Genomic DNA, 27,196 nt, shown 5'->3' on the forward strand with positions numbered 1-27,196 from the left:
ATATCTTCATACGTCAGCCAGAAACGAAAAAGGAGTACAAGTCTCGTTTCTACTCGTGTATCAAGGAAAGTCTACGAGTATCTCTGTTAAATCTAACAAATATATGGATGAAAAAATCAAATACCGTACCAGATTGCAGAAAACAATCTGTAAATTGAGAAGTAGGATAAGAGTAATAAAATCAGAAAGAAAATTTTACGATATCTGAACTTGACCAAAAAGCAAACCAAATTGAAAAGAATGCTAAAATTGGTCATTTAGGAGCTTTATTCCTGTTAGAACGAATTTAATTTTCTTCTTCTTTCTTCATCCGTTTACCCTCCAGGGTCGGTTTTTCCCTCGTACTCAGCGACGGATCCCACCTCTACCGCCTCAAGGGCAGTGCCCTGGAGCGCCAGACTTTGGTTCAGGGGATACAACTGGAGAGGATGACCAGTACCTCGCCCAGGCAGCCTCACCTGCTATCCTGAACAGGGGCCTTGTGGAGGGATGAGAAGTTTGGAAAGGGCAGGCAGGGAAGAGGGTAGAAAGCGGCCGTGGCCTTAAGTTAGGTACTATCTCGGCATTTGGCTGGAGGAGAAGTGGGAAACCACGGAAAACCGCTTCGAGGATGGCTGAGGTGGGATTCGAACCCACCTCTCTCAGTTGACCTCCCGAGGCTGAGTGGACCCCGTTCCAGTCCTCGTACCACTTTTCAAATTTCCGGCGGTGACAGCTAATCACACTAACCACTACACCACAGAGGCGGACACAAATTTAATTTTAAGGGAAGAAAAAGAGAGAAATACGGTGAAACGACGCTAAATATTTGCGTCCTCTGTCATAGGAAAGCACTTACTAGTTACAGATTTCTGTGATCCTTGCACAGCCTAACTCTAACGTATCAGAAGACGCTAACAAATTACATAGGATTTTTTAATGGCGAAACGGGCATAATATCGCTCACCAAACAGCGGCTTCAATACGAATGTCAAAGCATCAGATGTGCGGAGGATACTCTGAGGCACAATTAAAGGAATCAGTAATAAGTGACAAACTCGCTGTCAGATTTCTCTGCTTCTCTCGTGAATTACTTTTTTCGTTGAAACTTATTGTAAGAAATACGTTGTAGAAAATAAGTCAAGCAATTGCTCTTGGTCTATCTTTTATCACATATCTGTTTGCTGCCTTCTGAAATTACTAGTTTTAAGAATGTTTATAGTTTTTCATATTCAAACGTGTTGCAATGTGCGGGCGAGACAGATCAGTAAAGAGAACTCTAGTGGCGGTAGTCGGAAGTATTTTGCGGACAAGTCTAGTTTGCTGTATTTCCCGGTCTTATGTATCTCGTAGGCAATGCCAAGGAGCAGAAGGAGAAGAAGACTCTGGTTGTGTTACCATAGTAACCGTAGTTAGTTTACTATATTGCTACGTGATTTTTGTTTCCGTTTCGCCAGTTGAGCTCGATTGGGTATATATAAACCTGAAGTCCCGCCTATTGAAATATAATTGCCACTTTCTTGGATTTTTTTGGAGTATTTGTGTAATAATATAGTTCGGTGCGTTTCCAAATTAACTGTTTAAAATAAGCAGCTGATTGCATTCAGATTCTGTTGAAAAATTCATGGTTATATTGGTTAGGAGTATTAGTGTGTGGAAGTTTTCAAATTGACTACTATGAGGGGCCTAGCTCGTGCATCTTACTGTACTGTTATACAAGGTAAGAAATTAACACGAGAAAATAGTAATCGAGTTAGATTTAAAGTTTGGTTGTTTTGAATGAAACATACATACTGCTTTCGATTTGGAGTAACAAATTGCCGTCTGGCCCCAACTTGGCAGGTTCGATCCTGGCTCAGTCCGGTGGTATTTGAAGGTGCTCAAATACGTCAGCCTCGTGTCGGTAGATTTACTGACACGTAAAAGAACTCCTGCGGGACAAAATTCACCTCGGCGTCTCCGAAAACCGTAAAAGGGTAGTTAGTGGGACGTAAAGCAAATAGCATTATTATCATTAACAAATTGCCGTATAATGATACAGGCATACGAGGTACAGTAACCTTAACTTAATTAGGCCCAGACTTTGGACACACTGCCTTCTTAGTCTGTATCAGTTATCAATCAATCAATCAATCAATACTGATCTGCATTTAGGGCAGTCGCCCAGGTGGCAGATACCCTATCTGTTGCTTTCCTAGCCTTTTCCGAAATGATTTCAAAGAAATTGGAAATTTATTGAACATCTCCCTCGGTAAGTTATTCCAACCCTAACTCCCCTTCCTATAAATGAATATTTGCCCCAGTTTGTCCTCTTGAATTCCAACTTTATCTTCATATTGTGATCTTTCCTACTTTTATAGGCGCCATTCAAACCTATTCGTCTACTAATGTCATTCCACGCCATCTCTCCGCTGACAGCTCGGAACATACCACTTAGTCGAGCAGCTCTTCTTCTTTCTCTCAATTCTTCCCAACCCAAACATTGCAACATCTCCCTTGGTAAGTTATTCCAATCCCTAACTCCCCTTCCTATAAATGAATATTTGCCCCAGTTTGTCCTCTTGAATTCCAACTTTATCTTCATATTGTGATCTTTCCTACTTTTATAGACGCCATTCAAACCTATTCGTCTACTAATGTCATTCCACGCCATCTCTCCGCTGACAGCTCGGAACATACCACTTAGTCGAGCAGCTCTTCTTCTTTCTCTCAATTCTTCCCAACCCAAACATTGCAAAATTTTTGTAACGCTACTCTTTTGTCGGAAATCACCCAGAACAAATCAAACTGCTTTTCTTTGGATTTTTTCCAGTTCTTGAATCAGGTAATCCTGGTGAGGGTCCCATGCACTGGAACCATACTCTAGTTGGGGTCTTACCAGAGACTTATATGCACTCTCCTTTACATCCTTACTACAACCCCTAAACACCCTCATAACCATGTGCAGAGATCGGTACCCTTTATTTACAATCCCATTTATGTGATTACCCCAGTGAAGATCTTTCCTTATATTAACACCTAGATACTTACAATGATCCCCAAAAGGAACTTTCACCCCATCAACGCAGTAATTAAAACTGAGAGGACTTTTCCTATTTGTGAAACTCACAACCTGACTTTTAGCCCCGTTTATCAACATACCATTGCCTGCTGTCCATCTCACAATATTTTCGAGGTCACGTTGCAGTTGCTCACAATCTTGTAACTTATTTATCACTCTATAGAGAATAACATCATCCCTAAAAAGCCTTACCTCCGATTCCACTCCTTTACTCATATCATATCATATATCATATCTTCCTGTGAGTTTATGAAACCGGCAGAGGTCTCTGTTTTTTAAAGAGGATTTCAGTTTGGACAGTTTCCTTCTGCCCTTATTTCCGTGGTGGGTTAAATTGAGTCAAAATAATTGAGTGTCTGTATCATTCTGCTTTTTCATTGTTTCAGACATAAAGAGTTTGAGGTTTCATAAATTACTGCCACATGATGCTTCCTTGGGTAGGGTGTTATTATCCCGTGCCTATCGAAAAATATCAAATCAAATCAAAATTTCTTTATTTGCAAATGAGGTGTCTACCTCGGTGGCAAATGGTACACTAAAATATATTATTGTCAAACACTAAATTTTAAATTAACAAGACACGAAGAAAATTTTCCTAGAATGCAATATTATACAATTTACGCTAATAATTTGTTCTATTAAACACACACATCATCCTTAATAAAATTTATATTGTTTACAAAATTCTACTTATAATATCTTACAAACATAGTCAACTCATATACAGTACGGTATGTGAAATTACTTCTAATAATAGTATACAACTGGTATAAGATTAAAATTAACATTGAATTTATTTACATATTTATATTTTACCCATTTTGGAACCAAAGTAGCATAACGACCTGCTGCGTCTTAACCAAAGCCCCTTTTGCCACCACTTTTCAGAGTTCGTGAAGGGCCTTCACAGCTACCGTAGCGGTCCCAGGGCCCTCGAGGTCCCCACTGTACTTCACCGCTACAGGCAGTCCCCTACTTGGGCTGTCCAAACTCCATAGACCAGGGGATGGAATTAATTTAATCACACACATTTTTTTATTTACAATATCCTGCATTGGTCGAATGCCCTCTAACATTTCATTTATTTTTTCTGTTGTTGTTTATTCTCTTCTTGAATATCTGTACAGATTTTGGAAAAGGATCAAACACTACCCCTGGTAAACTGTTCCACTCCTTCACGCCCTTCCCAATGAATGAAAATTTACCCCAATCGCTTCTGCTAAAATTCCTTCTAATTTTGTACTTGTGGTCAGTTCTACCAATATAATTATTTTCCAACTGAAGCCTCTCACGGATATCTCTCCATGCTTCTTCTCCTGTATAGGCTCTATATAATCCTATAAGTCTAGTTTTCTCCCTTCTCTTACTTAAAGTTTCCCAACCAAGTTCCTTTAACATTTCTGATACACTACTCTTTCTCCTGAAATCCCCTGTTACAAACCTTGCTGCTTTCCTCTGCACACCATCTAGTTCTTTTATTAGGTATTCTTGGTGAGGATCCCAAACACTGTTTGCATATTCCAATAATGCACGAACCATACTCAAGTAACTTTTTTCTTTTAATTCTTTGTTGCATCCTTTAAGTAGCCTCATTATGACATGTAACGATCTGTATGCTTTCCCAACAATGTCATCAACATGACCCTTCCAGTGCAAATTACTTTCAAATCTCACACCTAAGTACTTGCACTTGCCATCTTTTGGGATAACTACCTCATCCAAAGTATATTCAAATTCAGTTTTGAAGCTCCTGTTTGTAAATGTTGTAACAGTTGATTTGCCTCCATTAATCTTCATATTATTTTCTTCAACCCATTCTTGGATACTCTCAAGGTCCCTTTGTAATTCTGAGCAATCCTCAATGTTATTTATTTCCCTATAAACAATTATGTCATCTGCATACAATCTTATTTTCGATGTTATATTGTTCCCTAAATCATTTGCGTATATTAAGAAAAGTAACGGACCGATTATACTACCCTGTGCAATTCCCTTCCAAACTTTCTCTTCCTGTGATATATTATTTCCTACTTTGACTTTCTGAACCTTTGAATTTAGAAATGTTCTTATCCAACGTATAACCCTTACGTCCAATCCTATTCCCTCCAATTTCTTTAATAATATTCCATGTTCCACTCTATCAAAGGCTTTGGAAAGATCTATGGCTATGCAATCTAACTGGCCTCCTGAATCCAACTGATCTGATATGTCCTGCTGAAATCCCACCAGTTGTGCCTCGCAAGAAAATTTCTTTCTAAATCCATACTGGCTCCTCATGAACCAATTTTTATCATCACATATCCCTCTGATGTACTTTGCTATTAAACTCTCCAGTATTTTACAAACTATACTGGTCAGGCTGATTGGTCTGTAGTTCTCTGGTTTCCTTTTATCACCCTTTCCTTTATAAATTGGTATTATTATAGATTCCTTCCATTCCTTTGGTATTACACTATTATTTATGACATAGTCAATGAGAAATTTTAAATAAGGCACTATATATATACGGTACGGCGGGGATGGCGGAAGGGGCATACCCGTAGCGTCTGTACTCCAGAGGAGCGGCTACGAAAGGCGTCTGTCTCCATGTTAGGGGCGGCCTAATTTTGAACCTGGCAGTAGGTATAAAATGCCTTTGGGTGTGGCGAGCCCATCATAACAATAGCCTATATGGACAAAGCAAATATGGTGCCTCGGAAAAGGTTAGGGCGTCCCCTGCTAAAAGCGACGCGCAGCTCTTCAGGTGCTGGGGGAACTGTGAAAAATGGGCAACCAGCACCAAACTACATCAAAATTGCAACAGTTAATGTACTGACACTGACGGGAAAGACAGAAGAACTGGTTGACTTCATGATAGAAAAAGATATAGCCATACTTGGACTGTGCGAGACCAAGAAGAGGGGTACAGGGGAGATCCCTCTGAGAGAAGGATACAGGCTGTATTACAGCGGAGGACCTGAAGCAAAAAATGGAGTGGCCATCATACTTAGAAGAGAAATCCAAGAATATCTGGAATATACAAAGTACGTCAGCGATAGGATGATGATAATGAGACTCCAGTTTGAAAATAGCGTGAAAGATCTATTTCAGTTGTATGCCCCACAAACTGGTTGCATAGATGAACATCTAGAGGACTTCTTAGAGGAAGTGGAGAGACAGATAGAAGATAAGGAAGTGCTATTGATGGGAGATCTAAATGCACAAGTTGGAATGGAAAGACAAGGAAAGGAAGATGTTGTAGGGCCCTTTGGATATGGAAATTTAAATCCAGAAGGTGAGTTGTTGGTGGATTTTTGCATGAGGAATCAAATGATTGTTGGAAACACCTGGTTTAGGAAGAAGAACAGTCAGAAGATTACAAGGTATGGCTGGGGAGACAGACGGACAAAGACCATGATTGATTATGTAATCATAGAGAAAGAACACCGGAAGAACCTTGTAGATGTAACAGCCATGCCTGAAGAAGCCTTTGGTGGAGATCATAGAGTTGTGATAGGAAAATTGAAAGTTGGAAAGATTGAAAAACCCCAATTAAGAAGAGAGAAAAGAATTAAAGTATGGAAGTTGAAGGAGAAAAGCATACAAGAAGAATTTCAAAGGGAAATAATACCCTTGGTACCCAGGACAGAGGTGGGGAATGTTGAAGATGAATGGAAAAGATTTAAGGAAGCACTGGTTGGATGTGCAGTAAAGGTGTGTGGTAGAACATCAGGAAATGTGAAAGACAAAGAAACACACTGGTGGAATGATAGGGTAAAGATTAAAGTGAAGGAAAAGAAAATGGCATGGAAAGCATGGAAAACATCTAAGACTGAAGAAAGTAGAAGAAAATATGTGGAGGCAAAGAATTTGGCCAAGAAAGTAGTGGAGGAAGAAAAGAGGAAAAGCTGGGCCTTATTCACACAGACATTGAGAGATGATACGCAGGGCAGCAAGAAATTACTGTATGGTATCTTAAGAAACAAAAAGAGAGATCAAGTAAACACCAGATTTGTGAAGGATGAAGGTGGCATAATTTTAACAAAGCCAGAAGAAATAAGAAATAGATGGAGAGAGTATTTTCAGAAGCTGCTGAACATAAGAACGGATGATAGTCATTCAATGGACGACCAGGAAAGGCAATTATCCTTCAATTACCTCAGTTTTATCAACAATTTCCCATGGTTTAACCAAGAATACATCTAGTAAGTTATTGAGACGAGTCGGTTCTTGTACTACTTGTGTAAATCCTCCCTCCCAAATTAACTTATTTGCCAGCTTCTGTTCATGGGCTTCACTTGCAGCTCCATTCCATTCAACTTCAGGCAAGTTTAGATCTCCCCCAATTATTACCATATCATTATTATTGTTTTTATGAGTATAATCTATTATTTTCTCAAATATTTCCATGTCTCTTTCCTCTCTTCCAGGCCTGTATGTTCCTATAATTCCCACCTCCTTCATATTATGACAAACTAATTTTATCCCTAATATTTCATCCCTTTCATCGGTAAACCATTCATGTGAACAATAAGTTTCCTTCACCAGAATAAACACCCCCCTCCCTTTTTATCTCCTTGGTCTCTACGATAGACTTTGTACCCTTCTGGAAATACTTCTCTATTACCCACCCCTTCTCTCAACCACGATTCCACTCCTATCACCACATCAGTCTCATAAGATTCCATCAATGTACCAAATTTTAATTGTTTATTTACTACACTCTGACAGTTTACCAAGAGCAATCTCAGACCTCCTTGGCCTGCTGAGTTCAAGATGGATCTCAGCTCAATCCGGTGGTATTTGAAGGTGATCAAATCAAATCAAATCAAATCAAAATCAAAATCTCTTTATTTGCAAATGAGGTGTCTACCTCGGTGGCAAATACATGAGCCTCGTATCAGTAGATTTACTGGCAGGTAAAAGAACTCACACTGGACCAAATTTTGGCACCTTGGTCTCTCCTAAAACCATACCTACAAGTAGTTAGTGAGATGTATACCAATAACATTATGATTATTATTACAGAAATTAAGAAGTAGAGTCTTTTAAATTTGGCCCCATATTGCATGTAGAAGCGATAGAACCACTACTGGGTACCCACCACTGTCCTAAATAGGGTCTAGTATCTTTACATTCATAGTAAAACATCACAAAACCGAGTGTGTTTCCAAAGTAGCTAGGAGAAGGAACGCTGCTATTTGCTGAAATTATTCAATAAGGTATCACTCCCATAATTCATTACAAATACACTGAGCGGCACAAAAAATGCAACTCCTGATAAATGATGTGTAATTATCTATTTAATCAAAGTGAAGCAATTCAACCAATTTTTTAAGACGGGGTATGTTATTGGCGTTGCTTTGCGAGCAACCAATGTTGATTGTTTATTGTACTAACCTTAATTGTTTTTTCCCCGTGCAACCTCTAAACCACATTGTTGGTAGTGACCCAATAATGTTTTCCTGTTTTTTGTAGCGCTTGTTGTTGTACCTTTAATTGTTCCCCTTTCAATCGCACCTACTTGCAGGATCTTTCTGTGATTATTTTAATCAGCTTTCCGGAGTAAACATACCATTAAGCACAGAACAAGCTGTGAAAGCTGTTGCTTTGTTAGAGGATGGTTGCAGCATGCATTACATTACAGAAGTGTTTACACCTTCCGCAATTTCCAGAATCATACAAAGGTACAGGGAAACTGGAGGCTTTGCAAGGAAACCAGAATCAGGCCCAAGAAGAGCAGTATTGGAGAGAGATGACTGCTTCTTACAACTTCAATTTTTCCGCAGCTGTCACACCGCTCTTGAAGCAGGAAATCGACTCCACGAAGTTCGAGGTGTCAGTGTTAAGGAGAGAACCATTTGAAGAAGACTGGAAGAAGCCAATGTTAAGTCCAAAAGACCTGCTACCGATCCAGAACTCACCAGAGATCATCGCACAGCTTAACTACGTTTCACAAGGGAACATCTTTGCCGGACAGTACAACAATGGATTCAAGTGTTGTTCACCGATGAGTCGTGATTTGACCTCCGATCACCTGACAGAAGAGAGAGTCTGGAGAAGTCCAGGGGAAAGGTATTCCCCTTACACATTCTCATTCAGGACGCCTTTTCAGGGTAGTTCTGTGATGGTGTGGGCAGGAATCAATACAGCTGCAAGGACGGATTTGGCCTTCATGGAGAATGGGAGCCTTACTGCACGTCGGTATGTGCAGGAAATCCTTCTGGAGTATGTTGTGCCCTTCGCTCCATTTATTGGTGATGATTTTAAACTAATGCACGACAATGCATGCCCACATGTTGCGAGAATTGTGCACGAGTTCTTGGATGAACAATATTTAAAAATTAAGAGGGTTCCTCGTATTCAATACAAAGATATTTATTAATGTGAAAGAATCACATATCGTTCAAATGAGGTACTAGTTTCGGCACCAGATATGTGCCATCATCAGCCACAAAATCAAATCGGGCAAACACAATAAAACCCTAAAACAACTTTATACACACTATAACATCTGCATGGATGAATATGAAATATGACTTTAAAACAACTTTAAAAACACACTATAACATTTGCACAGATGAATATAAAATAAAATATGGTAGATGAAGTTGCATTCCATTTTAAAATTAATAAATATCTTTGTATTGAATAGGAGGAACCCTCTTAATTTTTAAATATTGTAATCCCACTTCAATACGGATCATGAAATTTCTAAATATTAATAATTAATTCTTGGATGAAACAGGGATTCGTGCTATGGCTTGGTCTGCTCGAAGCCCTGATTTGAATTCTGTTGAGCACGATTGGGACCAGAGCCCATCAGTACTATCCAGAGACCCTACAGGACCTACGGAATGCCATCCTGGATGAATGTGAGATGATTCGCCAACAGGACATTACCGCATTAATCAGGAGCATGCCTGAAAGGTTGAATGCCGTCATTGGTGCAAGAGGTGGCAATACACGCTTATGAAGATGTGAACAGAGATCTCCAAGGTGTGTGAAGGGTATAACATCAAAAGAGAAGTGCATTACTTTTATGTTCTTGTTCTTCATCTGTTTACACTCCAGGGTCGGTTTTTCCATCGGACTCAGCGAGGGATCCCACCCTTACATCAAGAGCAGTGTCTTGGAGCTTCAGACTCTGGGATACAACTGGGGAGGATGACCAGTACCTAGCCCAGGCGGCCTCACCTGCTATGTTGAACAGGGGCCTTGCGGGGGGGATGGGAAGTTTGGAAGGGATAGACAAGGAAGAGGGAAGGAAGCGGCCGGGGCCTTAAGTTAGGTACCATCCCGGCATTTGCCTGGAGGAGAAGTGGGAAACCACGGAAAACCACTTCCAGGATGGCTGAGGTGGGAATCGAACCCCCCTCTACTCATTTGACCTCCCGAGGCTGAGTGGACCCTGTTCCAGCCCTCGTACCACTTTTCAGATTTCGTGGCAGAGTCTGGAATTGAAACTGGGCCTCCGGGGGTGGCAGCTAATCACACTAACCACTACATCACAGAGGCGGGCGTACTTTTATGAGCTTACTCAATATTTCCTTAAAATTTGCATCTCTGGCTTAATTTGTTTATAATTGTCTTTTATTTTCGTTGTTAGATACTTAAATGGGACCGTACCACAATATTCTATCATAAGATAGTGGATTAGTGTCATAAAAGTGTCATAAATTTAAAATAAATTTCAGTTTTGAAAGAAATTGAAGTGTTGCATTTTTCGTGCCACTTAGTGTACTTACCTAGACAGATGTCATAGATTTTCATCTCGCAACCTATGTTTACATTAACAGTTCATAACATTGTCTAGTGAAGTCGGTAAGCCACTATGAAAAACTGTTCCCATTGCAGTGCTCCCTTGCAGAGCTCGTTTTCTACCATTCTGAAATTCTACCTTACCTGTTGGTTTGGTGTTGATTAATGCTTCATAAACCTATACCTTCTTTTGGAAATGCTCTGTAGAATACTGCAAAACTCGGCAAGATCTAATCCAGTACTTCTAGATATGACAGATGCCAATCAAGGACATTATTTTACATTATGTTTAAGATATTCTGACCATTGAGTATGCAGGATCAGCAACAAGCACCATGTCAGAAGTTTGACTCATTTGAGTAAGGGTTTATGGTGAGCCAGCACAAGTGCAGTTGGTCAGATTGCCAGATAGCTCGTCATATGGACTATGAACTCAGCACTGAATCACGATGTATTCCCAGAGGCACCACTGAAGGCTGTGCAGTAGGTAGGCACGGTTAGAGCACCACACCATTAGGTTATTTGTGCCAACAGACCTCAGCACAACATTGTCGCTGATCAGGCAATCTGCGGGAGCATTGTCACAGAGGACCATCAGTAGGAGTTTGAATTAAAGTGAAATAAAATTGCAGCAGACTCTGCACTCTTTGCCATAGATACCTGTCCATTGTCAAGTAAATCTATGGTGGAGAGAATATAGGTAACCAAGAAAGTCAGGAATGTCATTGCTTTACCTGGCCTTCTCAGATGAGTCATATTTCACTCTAGACTGCAACAATGTACCCAAAGAGACATGATATTCCAGAGGTCACATAACCTTCCGACATATAATATAGAACAATCTAGAGGAGGGTGGTCATTGGTTCTAAATCTAAAACTTGCTGGTTGTGCACGATTCACTGACAGCCCATCAATATGCAACACAATATCATTCAGCACCTTCTTCTGCCATTTCTCTAGCATATATTCCAATCAATCACTACTGATCTGCTTTTGGGGCAGTCGCCCAGGTGGCAGATTCCCTGTCTGTTGTTTTCCTAGCCTTTTCTTAAATGACTGGAAAGAAATTGGAAATTTATTGAATATCTCCCTTGCAATCCCTAATTCCCCTTCCTATAAATGAATATTTGCCCCTATTTGTCCTCCTGAATTCCAACTTTATCTTCATATTGTGATCTTTCCTGCTTTTAAAGACACCACTCAAACTTATTCATCTACTGATATCATTTCATGCCATCTCTCCACTGACAGCTCGAAACATACCATACCATACATTTCAGGTTCCCTATGGGAATCAACATCTTTATCACATACCACTTAGTTGAGCAGCTCGTCTCCTTTCTCCCAAGTCTTCCCAGCCCAAACTTTACAACATTTTTGTAACGCTACTCTTTTGTGGGATTCACCCAGAACAAATCGAGCTGCTTTTCTTTGGATTTTTTCCAGTTCTTGAATCAAGTAATCCTGGTGAGGGTCCCATACACTAGTTGGGGTCTTACCAGAGACTTATATGCCCTCTCCTTTACATTCTTACTACAACTCCTAAATACCCTCATAACCATGTGCAGAGATTGGTACCCTTTAATTTACAATCATATTTATGCGATTACTCCAATGAAGATCTTTCCATATATTAACACCTAGGTACTTATACAATGATCCCCAAAAGGAACTTTCACGCTATAAATGCAATGATTAAAACTAAGAGGACTTTTCCTATTTGTGAAACTCACAACCTGACTTTTAACCCCGTTTGTCATACCGTTGCCTGCTGTCCATCTCACATTGAATGACAGTGCTTGACTGCGTACCATAGCCATGTTTCAACAGGTTCTACAAGATACTGATGCCGTTCCTTGTCCTACAAAATCGCTAGACATTTCATCAGTAGTGCATGCATGGGACTAGCTGCGTTGTCACCCATGACAACCCTTACTGATCTTTGTACACATTTAAAGTAGGAATGTGCCTCTGGATGTCATATGGCATCTGCACAACATTTTGCATCATGTAGGCAAGGTTATAGCTCCTGTCACCACATCATTAGGCATTGTGTGCCAACAGACCTTAGCGCAACAATGTCACTGATCAGGCAGTCTGCGAGAACAATGTTGCAGAGGACCATCGGTAGGAGGTTGAATGAAAGTGAAATACAGTTGCAGATTGCTATCGACACCTATCCATGTGCATCATGGCATTACCTCCGCCTGGATCCTAGAGTGGGTCACACCATGGATGAACACTGCGAACTGAAATAATCCAGTTATGTTATCCCCCTTATGCTTTTTATTGGCAGTATTCGGGAGATAGTGGGTTTGAACCCCACTGTCGGCAGCCCTGAAGATAGTTTTCCATGGTTTCCCATTTTCACACCAGGCAAAGGCCGGGGCTGTACCTTAATTAAGGCCACAGCCACTTCCTTCCCAGTCCTAGCCCTTTCCTGCCCCATCGTCGCCATAAGACGTATCTGTGTCGGTGCGACGTAAAGCCAATAGCAAAAGTAGCGTTACATTGGGGTATAAGTTAATTTGCTGATCACTACTTGTTTACAGTGTATTTTTCCTGCAAATATGAATTTCATAACTTTCCATGTCTCGAATACGATGTTTCATCTCTTATTTCTAGTAGAGGGACAGTGCTAGCAAGCATTAATAAATATACCTATTACTCTTTTGTTGAAAATTTATATAAGACTGGAGTTAATACCCTCCAAGAAAAAGATGAGGTAGTTTTACCTGCTTAATAAGTCAGATAAACTTACTGCATCCTTAATATGTGCTGACAAGAGAGAAAGGATAATTTAAATCTCTGCTCATTGTACTGGTAAAACGTTCTGGCATTGAGCCATAATTCAGTGAGATAAGAGAAAGAATGGACACACAGTCATCACAGTGGATATGGACGGATTGATAAATTAACTCCACAGTCATTAAGCAGCAGGTATATATGAAATTAAGTCTAAAATGGCACACTACAAGATATTAAGTATATGCCAGTGTGGATTTAGACCTCCATGGTGCTTGTGAAGCAGTGTCGTATGACCTCCGTCTCCAAGTAGGCGAAAGGAGAAGTTGTAAGAAGATTGGTTACAAGTGTGGTTTGTAAATTTTCAACTGTTTTATTCTTGATTTACTTGCAATTAGAACATCATGCCTAAATAGCAAGGTTTGCTGTTTATTCATATTATTTTTAACTGGCAAATAAATGAACATCTCTTTCTTTCGGGGTAAACGATACTGCAGTTTTTGACCGTATATTAGTTGCCAGGATCAAAATTTCAGTATATGCCAATTAATTCAGGAATGCTACTGGAGGATTTGATGTCATCTTCTATAAGTCAATTCTTCATGTAAGAATCTTGAGATATTTTGGTCAACAATTTTGGTTTTAGCTCTAAAGAAGATATATGGGGAACCAAAGCAAAGCATGTTGACAGTTCTGAGGGATTGTGGAATCTTAGCAAGTTTTTTTCAATTTGCTTTACGTCGCACCGACATTCATAGGTCATAAGGTGACAATGGTATAGGAAAGTGCTAGGAGTTGGAAGGAAGCAGCCATGGCCTTAATTATGGTGCAGCCCCTGCATTTGCCTGGTGTGGAAATAGGAAACGACAGAAAATCATCTTCAGAGGTGCCGACAGTGGGATTACATTTTTTTGCTTTACGTCGCACCTACACAGATAGGTCTTACGGCGACAGTGGGATAGGAAAAAGCTAGGAGAAGGGAGGAAGTGGCTGTGGTCCCAATTAAGGTACAACTCCAGCATTTGCATGATGTCAAAATGGGAAACCACGAAAACAATCTTCAGCGCTGCCAACAGTAGGGTTCAAATCCACTAACTCCTGAATGCAACTTACAACTGCACGACCCTAACCACATGGCCAACTTGTTCGGTTAAAGTGGAATTTGGACCCACTATCTCCCAAAATGCAAGCTGATAGCTACGTGACCCAAACTGCACAGCCACTTGCTCGGTAAAAAATTATTTTTGACAATCTGGGGTATTAATGTTGATTAGACTGTAGTCAGAGATGATGGTGGTCTAGTGGGGCACCATCATGGCCTGGTTGAATTAGAGTCTTGGCAGTTCTTCACAGGGTGAATTCCTTGTCAGCAGTTGGATATATACCAGGTGAAACAGCTACACCTTTTTTAATTTTTAGCAACCTTGTATGATAGTTATATCTTACGCAATATCATACAGTAATTTTATTTTTACATAGCCTGATATAGATGTAGGCTTCCTCGTACAATGCAAAACTTGTACAAGAAGCAGTAAAAGAGACCTATCTTAAAAAAAAAAAAATCCTTTTAATTTGGTGTGCAATCCACTTCTGTTATCATTTTTATGATATGATACTCTACTGTACAAACTATATCCCTATAGCTGTTGCCAGAGAACTGTGTATCTGATTGGTTCAAGAGGCCATTGCCTTTTGAGAGAAAGGGGTAGACATGTTATTTTTGAAGAAGATAATAATAATAATAATGTTATGTGTTTTACGTCCCACTAACTAATTTTGACGGTGTTCGGAGATGCTGAGGTGCTGGAAGTTTGTCCTGCAGGAGTTCTTTACGTGCCATTAAATCTACCGGCACGAGGCTGATGTATTTGATCAACTTCAGATACCACCGGACTGAGCCAGAATCAAATCTGCCAAGTTGGGGTCAGAAGGCCAGCGCCACTCAGCTAGCTGCAATTTTACAGAAGCTGATCTGTCTATTACTGCACCATTCACATTGAAACCCTGATCAAGTAGATTATTTTATACTAGCTTCAGTAAATGCAGCACATCTGAAAAAAAATATATATGTATGTATATATATATATATATATATTTTTTTTTTTCTTCACTCTCAGTGACTTGTCACTAGGATGATGTATAAAACACTGCTTATTACATCCAGTGTTCAGTCCTGAATAAATTTTCATATTCCCACCTCCCATGTCACAAGTTATGGCAATGATAGTGAAACCAATACTGTAAAATTCTATCAGAATTTCACGCAAAATTTCTTCTGTCATCATCCGATCAAATTTGTAATAGATGGGTTGTTTCCACACTTTAACTAAGCCTCTAGCTATGACGGTTTGACAAGTCTTGTGTGGGCTTGCCCTTTTGTTGCAGTTTCTTATCAATGCAAATTTAATTCGATATATACATTTCATCAAATACGAGAACAGTTAAACGCTCCTGATGGCATAATTCACAGGCTTGGTTTTCATTAAAACAAGCACATTACGTAGCATACCCTGTTTTACACTGAAAAATGCTGTCCAGTGTTGAAGGAGCCTGAAGTGGGTAATGATTGGTTATTAGGAAATGGTATGCCTTAGGACTAACACTTCGCAATGATATCACAGTTCCACGAACCTGCTACGCTGGCGTAGCAGGGGGAGAGGTGATACTCCCAGGTGGCGGATAGGGGGGTCCTAACCGGCTTGCCGGTGGACTTGAGGGAAATAAAATACCTCTCGCGGACCAAACACACTACCCCCTGCGGGTGGGGGACGCACATATAGAATACAGCCGCGGTACCCCTGCCTGTCCTAAGAGGCGACTAAAAGGGGCGACCTAGGCACAGACATGGAATGCGGTTTGGTAAAATGTGTTGGACCTCCTGTGGGTGGGAGAGGTTGAATACATCCACCGGTAATGCCTGCCTGTCGCAGAAGGCAAATTAAAGGGTCGTGTGGCAATGGTCCCCTCTTTTTTATTATTTTTCCGAGGGTCAGATGTAGACCATTTCCAAATTTTGATGTGCGTGCTGCCCGGAGATGGGCCTCTTACGTGTGCGATTACGCCCAAAAGCCCGCAATTGCCCACCCAGGAACATTGCGGGTGGGAGCGCCATGTACCTTGGCAGTAGTATTCTCCTGACAACACAGGTCCCCTCACAGCCGAATGCCAGAAGGACATATTATTAATTATTTTTAATTTTTTCTATATTTAGTGCTCTGTACACGCTATGGGATACATGCTATTGCAGGTGACTGGAGGAAGGGAGTCCTAGTGCTCATTGCCTCAGTCATCCCGTATTAGGCATCGTCCAACATCGGACCCCAGGCAGTACCTGCTATGACCAGGTGGGTATTGCCTTGCCTGCTTGGTTCGGCTACAGAGACCCCTGATCAGAGCGGGTGGCATTTGGGGAGGAAGTTTTCGGGCATGGCTTCCAAACGAAGTCGCCCCTCTCAAGGTGGTCCCCCACCTAAGTCTTTAACTTTTGCTTCCCTGAGAGGTTCAACTCCCTGGGAACATGCGCAGCGTGAAGGAATGGGATCCAGCTTCCCTAGGTTTCTGGCCGCTACCAGAACCAATGGGCATGATTTTAAGCTGGTAAAGTCGATCCTGTTTAGCAGGCACATTGAAGGCGTCTACGGCAAACTTGAGGACCTCAAGAAAATGCGCAACGCTAGTTTGCTTATGAAGACTCGTACAGCACTGCAAGCTGATCAGTTGCTTAAGTGCGACTACTTTGGCGAAATCCCTGTCAAAGTGGAGGAGCATAAGTCCTTGAATCTGGTTCGCGGAGTCATCTTTCACCGCGACCTTATTTTGAGCACTGACGACGAGTTGATGGAAGACATGAAGAACCGTCGCGTGACACACATCTGGCGCATTACGGGCAAGGTCAACGGTGAAGATGTTGCCACAGGTGTCTTCATTGTCTCTTTCAAGTTGTCAGTGTTACCAGAGAAAGTCAAGGTAATAACTTATCGTTGCGATGTGAGGCCGTACATCCTGCCTCCTATGCGATGCTATCAATGCCAGCGATTCGGACATATGGTATCTCGTTGTTCGAATCAGTCTGTATGTGGTACATGTGGACGAGTAGCTCACGGCGCGGAGTCCACAACTCCGTAAAAGTGCACTAACTGCTCCGGTTTTCATTCTCCTGAGTGAGAAGAAGATCCAGGAGATCAAGACCCTGGATGGTCTTTCCTACCAGGAAGCGCGCCATAAGTTTAATTCTACGAATACACCTGCCCATACACTTGACTATAGCATGATAGCTCAGAGTCTTCCAGGTTCGTCATTTACAACATCGTCACCTGTGCTGATCGCTGTGCCCAAGGCGACTGTTGCTGCTCCCAGCAACGTCGCAAAGATAAAAGCTCAAAGGGGGGGACCACCCCACCTTCGACCAACCAGAAGTCTGTGCCGGCTGGGAATTGCAAGAGAAAGCAAGAGCACAGCAAGAGGGGAAGGCTAAGTCTCCCCTCCCTAAGAGGTCGGCGAATGCCGTGCCCAAGCCGGCGGAGGCGGCATCGTCGACCAGGGCCGGGAAACCACCTCCCAGCCCGTCTAAACCAGAAAAAAATAAGGCGGCGAAGAAGAGCGCCCTTGCTGAGTGCTCTCGCACTTTCCCTGCGAAGGAGAAGTCATGCCCCCCATCTGGGGGGTATGAGTCTGCGCCAGGACGTACTCCTGCTCCCAAACCTGCGCGCTCTCCTCGTAGGGGACCTGCTCGCCCCCGAAAAATGTCGAAGTTCTGGGCGGCATCCCCCCCGTCTGTTGATGACGGGATGGATGTCGCGCTGTCCCCTACATCTACAGATGTAGATGTTGATAGTCTTTAGGCTTGCGAGCATTTTGTCGCTCATAACCTAACACTCCTTTTATAGTCCACACTATGGCACTGTTACAGTGGAATTGTTACGGTTATGACAGGCATCTTGCTGAGTTACGTCAGCTCATTAGTGAGTATGCAGCAAGTATAGTCTGCATTCAGAAGACCAACTTCAGACCTGATCATCATACGGTGTTGAGAACTTTCAGACTATACTCGACAGAACGATACTATACTCACCGGGCTTCCGGTGGTGTTGGCATTTTTGTACGTTCTGATACCTACAGCGAAGAGGTTCCATTAAGAACCCCGCTTGAGGCTGTAGCTGTTCGCGTTCCACTACCTGTCATAGCAACAGTGTGTAATGTTTATTTTCCACCAGGCCAGCATCTTAACATAAATGACGTCGCTGATCTTATAGATCAGCTTCCACCTCCCTTCCTCTTATTGGGAGATTTTAACGCCCATCACCCCATATGGGGCTCTGAGACGCTTTGCCCCTAGGGAAGAGAGCTGGAAACATTAGTAACAGAGCTGGATTTATGTATTTTGAACACAGGGGAACCAACTCACTTTAGTGTACGTTACGAGACATATTCTTGCATAGACATAAGTCAATGCAGCCGAACGTTGGTTCCACTGTTTCGGTGGAATACACACGATGATCTCTGTGACAGTGACCATTTCCCCATCATCCGTACTTTGTTGAAACATAAATCCGTTGAGGCTCCCCTTCGATGGATTCTTAAACATGCTGATTGGCCAAAGTACACATCACTAGCTGTCTTTAATGACGATATCAGGCGGACCGTCGGCGTGGAAATAACTTACGTCACCCAAGTTATTCTTGCTGCTGCTGAGGAGTCCATTCCGTTCTTCTCGGGGACTCCTCACCGAAAACTCGTTCCTTGGTGGAACGATGAAATAGCAGCAGCCATCAAAGACCGCCGTCGAGCTCATAAGTGTTATCGTAGACAGCCTACTCGGGCCAACTTGGTAACATTTAAGAAACTCCACGCTAAGGCGCGAGTTCTTATTTGACAAAGTAAGAAGGCTTCATGGGAGAGATATATGTCATCTATGACATCACATACTCCATCATCTCAAGTGTGGACGAAGCTTTGACGGATTTTGGGTATCCAAGGATCATCTGCTGTACCGGGAATTTCCATTGCAGGCAGTGTCGCCACTGACCCTCTCGCGATTGCTAACCATCTCGCTAGTCATTTCGCGGATGTCTCTGGCTCCGGGAATTACCATCCTGATTTCCTCCCTCTGAAGCGGGAGGCAGAAAGTCAACACCTTAGTTTTGCCACCCAAGCTTCAGAGGACTACAACGTGCCCTTTACGGAGTGGGAACTCCGCAGTGCCTTAGCGCTTTGCAAGGACATGTCTCCTGGACCGTACAACATCCATAATCAGGTGTTGAAACACCTTAGTGATGATAGTCTACTATATCTCCTTCGTGTGTTCAACCGAATCCGGATAGAGGGCGATTTTCCGTCTCAGTGGCGAGAGGGCATAGTCATTCCTGTCCTCAAGCCTGACAAAGATCCTAAGTATGCAGGAAGTTACCGACCGATTTGTCTTACAAACTGCCTGTGTAAGCTATTTGAGAGGATGGTAAATCGCCGACTCGTGTGGTGTCTGGAGAAACAAGGACTTTTGTCCGAGTACCAATGTGGTTTTCGAGCCGCTTGCTCGACTACTGACCACTTGGTACGCCTGGAGAGCTCTATCCAGGATGCGTTTCTCCACAAACAGTACTTGGTAGCTGTTTTCTTTGACTTGGAGAAGGGCTACGACACCACATGGCGATATGGCATCCTTTCAGTCCTGCATCAGTGGAGATTCCGAGGTAACTTGCTGGCATTTATTGCGAATTTTTTGACCCTCCATCTATTCCGTGTCCGATTAGGGAGGACCTATTCGCAATACCACGTTCAAGAAAATGAAGTCCCACAGGGATCGGTCCTTAGTGTCACTCTGTTCACGATTGCCATAAACGGTATTGTCGCTGCTGATGGCCCAGTAGTAATACCGTCCCTATATGTGGACGATTTTGCTCTGCACTATAGCTCGTGCAGTATGGCAGTCGCAGAGCGACAGTTACAGCAAGCTATTAGGAGGGTGGAGCAGTGGACCTTAGAACATGTCTTTCGGTTTTCTGCCGCAAAGACCTCTGTTGTCCACTTTTGTCATCAACATACTCTTCACCCCCATCCTGAGCTTTATTCAGGAAATGTAGTTCTTCCAGTTGTTGACACTTACCGATTACTTGGGCTCCTTTTTGACAGTAAATTATCGTGGGAGCCACACGTGCGGCAGTTAAAAGTGCAATGCACTAAGAAGCTTAATATCATGTAGTTTCTTAGCAGCACTTCTTGGGGGGCTGACCGCACGGTGCTCCTCCGATTCTATAGGGCACATATATTATCTCGACTAGACTACGGTAGTGCAGCATATGGCTCAGCAAGACCAAGCGTTCTTGCGAAGCTAAAGAAGCATCCACCACGGTGGGGTTAGGTTGGCGACGGGAGCTTTTCGCACAAGCCCCGTTGCCAGCCTCCTCGCCGAGTCTTGTGTGCCGCATTTACACCTGAGGCGCCAGCAACTCTTATTTACGTATGCTGCAAATTTGCGACAGATGCCACTTCATCCAAGCTATCCTTGCATGTTCAACAATGGCAACCGTTTGCTGTACGCTGCTTGCCCTCGAGCGACGCGGCCAGTTGGGATACGCTTGGATAGCAGTTACGAATTGTTTGACGTACCTTCGGTTCGTTGCCTTGACAGACAACCAAGTGGGGTACCTCCGTGGGTAGTACGACAACCTGAAATAATCCTGGATTTGCACACTGGCCCGAAAGGAAACACGGACCCCTCGATTTATCGGAGGTTCTTCCTGTCCGTTGTTGGCCGCTATCCAGGTTCAGTCGTCGTCTACACGGATGGTTCAAGAACAGATACGAAGGTGGGTTGTGCGTTCGTTGTCGACAATGAGAGGTTTCTTTTTGCTCTCCCGGAAACCTGTAGTGTGTACACAGCAGAGCTCTATGCTATATGTGAAGCTCTGCGGTATGCACTGTCCAATGGACGCCAACACTTTCTTCTGTGTACTGACTCCTTGAGCTCGCTACGGTCTATTGATACTTGTTTCACTCGACACCCTCTGGTGCAGCGGGTCCAGGACCTGCTGGCCGGGTGTTCGGATTCCGGCACCAGAATCACTTTTATGTGGCTCCCAAGCCACATGGGCATAGAGGGCAATGAATTAGCAGATAAGGCTGCCAAGGAGGCAGTTACACTGCCCCCGTTGCCTTTCAAGGTTCCAGCAAGTGATATTCGCTCTCAGCTGAGACATCTGTTTATGTCCCATTGGGAGATGTAGTGGCAGGCCACTCCTCATGCAAATAAGCTGAGAACGATAAAAGGTACAACAAAGGTATGGCAGACTTCCCTTCGGGCTTCACGGAGGGAAGCTGTGGTAATATGTCGTCTTCGGATCGGCCACGGTATCCTGACTCACTCCCATCTATTGAAAGGAGAACCCCCTCCAGTGTGTACTTGCGGCGATCATCTTATCGTGGTACACATCCTTACAGAGTGTTTGGACCTGGTCAATCTTCGCCGTAGTCTTAACCTCCCGAGTACCATCTCCCTTATCCTGCATGATAACAAGCAGTCAGCAGACCTCGTCATCCGCTTTATGAGGGATAGTGGTCTGTTTTATCGTGTGTAATGTTGTGTTTTGTGCTAGTGTATTTGTGTCAATTGCGCTTTCATCCTATTGACTTCATTTTAGTTTGTGTTGCGCATTTTAATGTGTTATTTTAACGTCTAACGTAAATTATGTATATACATTTGTACTACCAGGAAATGCCTTATTCCTTTGTCTCCTATATTTTCTCTTATTTTATTAGAAAAGAAGGCATTGCGAATTAGATCCACTCCTATTTTAATCCATACTCATTTTCTCATCACCTTTTTTTTTTTTTTACTCTTGTCAGTGGATACATTTTAAAATTTTATATATCATTTATCATGTCGTCCATCTTGTTCCATTAGGGGCCGATGACCTTCGATGTTAGGCCCCATAAAACAACAAGCATCATCATCATCGATATCACAGTTACTATATGGTTTTTCTATTTACAATCACTACTGATCTGCATTTAGGGCAGTCGCCCACATGGCAGATTACCTTTCTGTTGTTTTCCTAGCCTTTCCTTAAATGATTGCAAATAAAATGGAAATTTATTGAACATCTCTCTTGGTAAGTTATTCCAATCCCTAACTCCCCTTCCTACAAATGAATATTTGTCCCAATTTGTCCTCTTGAATTACAATTTCATCTTCATATTGTGATCTATCCTACTTTTAAAGACACTATTAAAACTTATTCATCTACTAATGTCATATATGTCAAAAACATATCAGATGTAAGGCTTCTCAGGTGTTTGCTCTATTAACCAGCGTTTCGGCTTAGCACCGACACCAGACCCACCAGAACGGGATGTGTCAGACCCTACCCACTGACGCTGGGGTGTATGCAGGTGAACTTATCAGAAGCCCTTACAAGAGGCACAGTCTGACAACTGCATATGGGAGATAAATCTCCACAATGGAATTATTGTCCGCCTAGCAATTCCGAATGGAAAATTTCCCATGGAGGGAATTAGATATTTTTCATCAATAGAGCATGTCAAATATGTCAAATATTGGTGAAAATATCTAATTCCCTCCATGGGAATTTAGAATTTTCCATACTAATGTCATTCCACGCCATCCCTCCACTGACAGCTCAGAACATACCATTTAGTCGGGCAGCTCGTCTTCTTTCTCCCAAGTCTTCCTAGCCCAGCCCAAACTTTGCAACATTTTTGTAACGCTACTCTTTTGTTGGAAATCATCCAGAACAAATCGAGCTGCTTTTCTTTGGGTTTTTTCCAGTTCTTGAATCAAGTAATCCTGGTGAGGGTCCCATATACTAGAACCATACTCTAATTGTGGTCTTACTAGAGACTTATATGCCCTCTCCTTTACATCCTTACTACAACCCCTAAATACCCCCATAACCATGTGCAGAGATCTATACCATTTATTTACAATCCCATTTATGTGATTACCCCAATGAAGATCTTTCCTTATATCAAAACCTAGGTACTTACAACGATCCCCAAAAGGAACTTTCACCCCATCAATGCAGTAATTAAAACTCAGTTTCCAATTTGTGAAACTCACAACCTTACTTTTAACCCCGTTTATCATCATACCATTGCCTATTGTCCATCTCACAACATTATTGAGGTCATTTTGCAGTTTCTCACAATCTTGTAACTTATTTATTACTCTATACAGAATGATATCATCTGCAAAAAGCCTTATTTCTGATTTCACTTCTTTACTCATATCATTTACATATATAAGAAAACATAAATGTCCAATAATACTGCCTTAATTATTACAGGGACAGATAAAGCTTTGTCTACTCTAATTCTCTGAGATCTCTTTTCTAGAAATATGCCACCCATTCGGTCACTGTTTTGACTAGTCCAATTGCACTCTTTGTTGCCAGTAGTCTCCCATGATCTACCCTATCAAATGCCTTAGATAGGTCATTCACAGTAGAGTCCATTTAACCTCCTGAATTGAAAATATCTGTTATATCTTGCTGGAATCCTACAAGTTGAGCTTCAGTAGACTAACATTTCCTAAACCCGAACTGCCTCCTATCGAACCAGTTATTAATTTCGCAAACAGAAACGTATCATTACCGGATCTCTAAATACAGCCTGGAGTATATATTAACATATCACCTGAATCAGGACGTTGAAAATTTATTTTCATATATAAGAGGAATGGGAGGTCCTCATCATCATCCACGTTCCTTGTACTTCAAACATAGATTTATTTTTTAATATTTTTTTTGCTAATGGCTTTACGTCGCACCGACACAGATAGGTCTCATGGCGATGATGGGATAGGAAAGGCCTAGGAGTTGGAAGGAAGCGGCCGTGGCCTTAGTTAAGGTACAGCCCCATCATTTGCCTGGTGTGAAAATGGGAAACCACAGAAAACCATCTTCAGGGCTGCCGACAGTGGGATTTGAACCCACTATCTCCCGGATGCAAGCTCACAGCCGCGTGCCTCTAACCACACGGCCAACTCGCCTGGTCAAACATAGATTAGGGTGGTATATTCTGGGTAAACATTCTGTTGCTGTGTTTACTCAGAATAAGAGCGCAGTGGACAACAACAAATCGTGCTTGATTAAGCCACTACACGATTGTGATCATTTACGTAATGATGATAACGACAATTATTGCTTTACTTAAACTGTGCTGGCTCAGCTAAGCAAACGCTTGGATGATGATAACAGGCAGACACCTCAAAGGAAACTCGACATATTTTACTAATAAAACAACTCTATTCTGATATGGAGTTAGTTTGGATGCTTGTTGCCCACTGCAGATTAAACTCTGTCAAACTCATTAGGGCTTATTGTAAGAGAAAAGTGACAAAAAGAAAATATCGCCATTGCCACCGAAAGAGGGAGAAGCATGGAAATAATGAAACATCTATGCACTGAAGCTTTACTCTAGGTAGCTGCTGAATTATGGATAAATTCATCATACTGAGCTGGGAGAGAATTCAAATAGTGAAGAAGCATAGAGCATACCTCATCAGAGCCTTTGCTTGGCCTTCATGATAGATATATATGACTGCTTTATTTGTTTTTATATTGTGTATACAAAAAATGTTAATGGTCAGTTTATATGCACTAGGGTTTGTTCTTCTTTTTCCAGTAGAAACCTCATCTTTAGCTTCAGAATCGCTCATTTTGGATAGAAACTGTTTACTCTTACATGTTTTATGTGAACAAGTCAACAATGAACAGTATTGCATTATTGTGAACCATTTACTCACTTTGAATTCAACAGGTTAACCAACTCTGAATATAATCAGAAATAATATTTTTTGTTCGGATGATGATGCATTTTGATGTTACACAGTTTTGAAATCTAGGTTTATCTGTAGGATGCCAAGAATCACATTCTTTTTTGTTCCTATTACAACAGCTGAAGAAACAAACACAGCAAGAAAAGTTGTACACCACTATTAAATGCAGAAAGAATGGAGATATAATTTGGTGCAATTATTTATGAAGTTGGTACACACATTCCCTTTTTATAGAAATTTAAACTTTAAACTTTTGAATTCGACAGTAGTCAGGGTCCAGGCTGCTGAAACATAGGTCAGTATACGTCTAAATTAGGATGATTATAAAACCTCATGCACTTCATTGTCATGTCCTTGTTCCATATACTGAATGAAAACACAAACTATTATTGTTAAGGTAATATGTAAATTTTTTGTTAAAAGGCCAGAAGTCGAGGATGTCCGGCCTTCTAGCATAAAGTATTAAATTTTGGAGACGAGTTTAACCATTTGTGTACTGGAATTCTTAAACCCATTTCAACATAAAACGATGTGTCTAAGGTAGGAGAACATATCTGTATATATAAATATAAAATAACATGTCCTGACCAACCGACCGTCCGCCCGCCCGCCCGCCCGCCAAGCCAAAACTACTGGACATAAAGAAATGAAATTTTGGGGATACATTCATGTTACAATGTAGGTGCTCACTAAGGGAAGATTTTTGGATATTCCATTGCTAAGGGGGTGAAAATAGAGTGAATTTCTAAAATGAGTGTATCTATACCTCAACAGCTTAAAAGTTTACAAATGTGATGATGATGATGAGGCTTGTTGTTTAAAGGGGCCTAACATTTAAGGCCAACGGCCCTGTTTACAGATATAAAACTAAAGATGTTAGAGACGTGAAAATTGTTATTTGGAATCCCCTGTAAAAATAAAGGAACATGTCTTCTTTTGTTTTCAAAAAATCCACTTAAGGGGTGAAAAAATTGAGAAATTAATTGAATTATTTGTATGAGGATACTTATATCTATAAAAGCTAAAGATGTTACAGGTGTGAAAATTGGTATTTGGAATCTCCTTTAAAAATAAACACGTATTTATTTGTTTTCGGAAAATCGACTTACGGGGCGGGTGTGTGAAAATAAGTAAAGAAGGAGTTGAATTATGTTTAAGAGGATACTTATACCTCAAAAACGGAAGATGTACAGGCGAGAGAATTTGTATTTTGAATCTCCCTTAAAAAAAAAAAATGTATTTTGTTCTTTTTGGAAAATCCACTTAAGGGGTTGAAAAGAACTGAAAAGCAGGTGAATTTTTTTAATGAGTACCGGTATATCTACAATATATGTAAAAAAACTTAACATTTTACAGACATGAAACTTGGTATTTGAAAAGTCCTTTAAAATTACAGGAACACATATCTTTTTGTTTTCGGAAAAGGCACTTAATGGGGGGGAGGGTGAAAATAAGTGAAAAAAGAGTTGAATAATTTTTTGTGTGGATGCTTGTATCTAAAAAACCGAAGATGTTACAAACGTGAAAATTAGTATTTGGAATCTCCTTTAAAAATAAAGAAACATGTATTTTTTTGTTTTTGGAAAATCCACTTAGGTGAAGTTAGGGGGTGGGGGAAGGACTGATAAAAGGGTTGAATTCCTTTTATGGGGATACTGTGACCATATTGTCACAATGAATATTTATTTCGATTTATATAACTGGGATAGAAGTAGGCTTGTAGCTTTCTTTGTGTGGATGCTGGCAGTTGCATCATATTGCGTAATACTTCGGGACATAGAGGCGCCTGGAGCACCCAGTGGGTGGCTCAGAAAACCCCCGAACTGGGCGCACATCATGGAAGATGGAGAAGAAGAACACAATTTTGCTGACTCCAT

The 27,196-nt window shown here is 41.5% G+C and overlaps 1 protein-coding gene across 2 annotated transcripts in view; it reads left to right on the forward strand.

The window, feature by feature from the left end:
- Positions 1 to 1,376: 1,376 nt before the first annotated feature.
- Coq9 (ubiquinone biosynthesis protein COQ9, mitochondrial) overlaps positions 1,377 to 27,196 on the forward strand; it is a 185,293-nt gene continuing 159,473 nt past the window's right edge. Inside the window, exon 1 of one of the 2 annotated variants that reach the window (XM_067139489.2) lies at positions 1,377 to 1,699. In XM_067139489.2, the coding sequence (XP_066995590.2) occupies positions 1,657 to 1,699 (43 nt within the window). In that variant the 5' untranslated portion in view covers positions 1,377 to 1,656. The remainder of the gene's footprint in view (positions 1,700 to 27,196) is intronic. The other variant, XM_067139488.2, reaches the window with a different exon arrangement.

Source organism: Anabrus simplex, chromosome 2 (assembly GCF_040414725.1).
Source record: "Anabrus simplex isolate iqAnaSimp1 chromosome 2, ASM4041472v1, whole genome shotgun sequence".
NCBI lineage: Eukaryota > Metazoa > Arthropoda > Insecta > Orthoptera > Tettigoniidae > Anabrus > Anabrus simplex.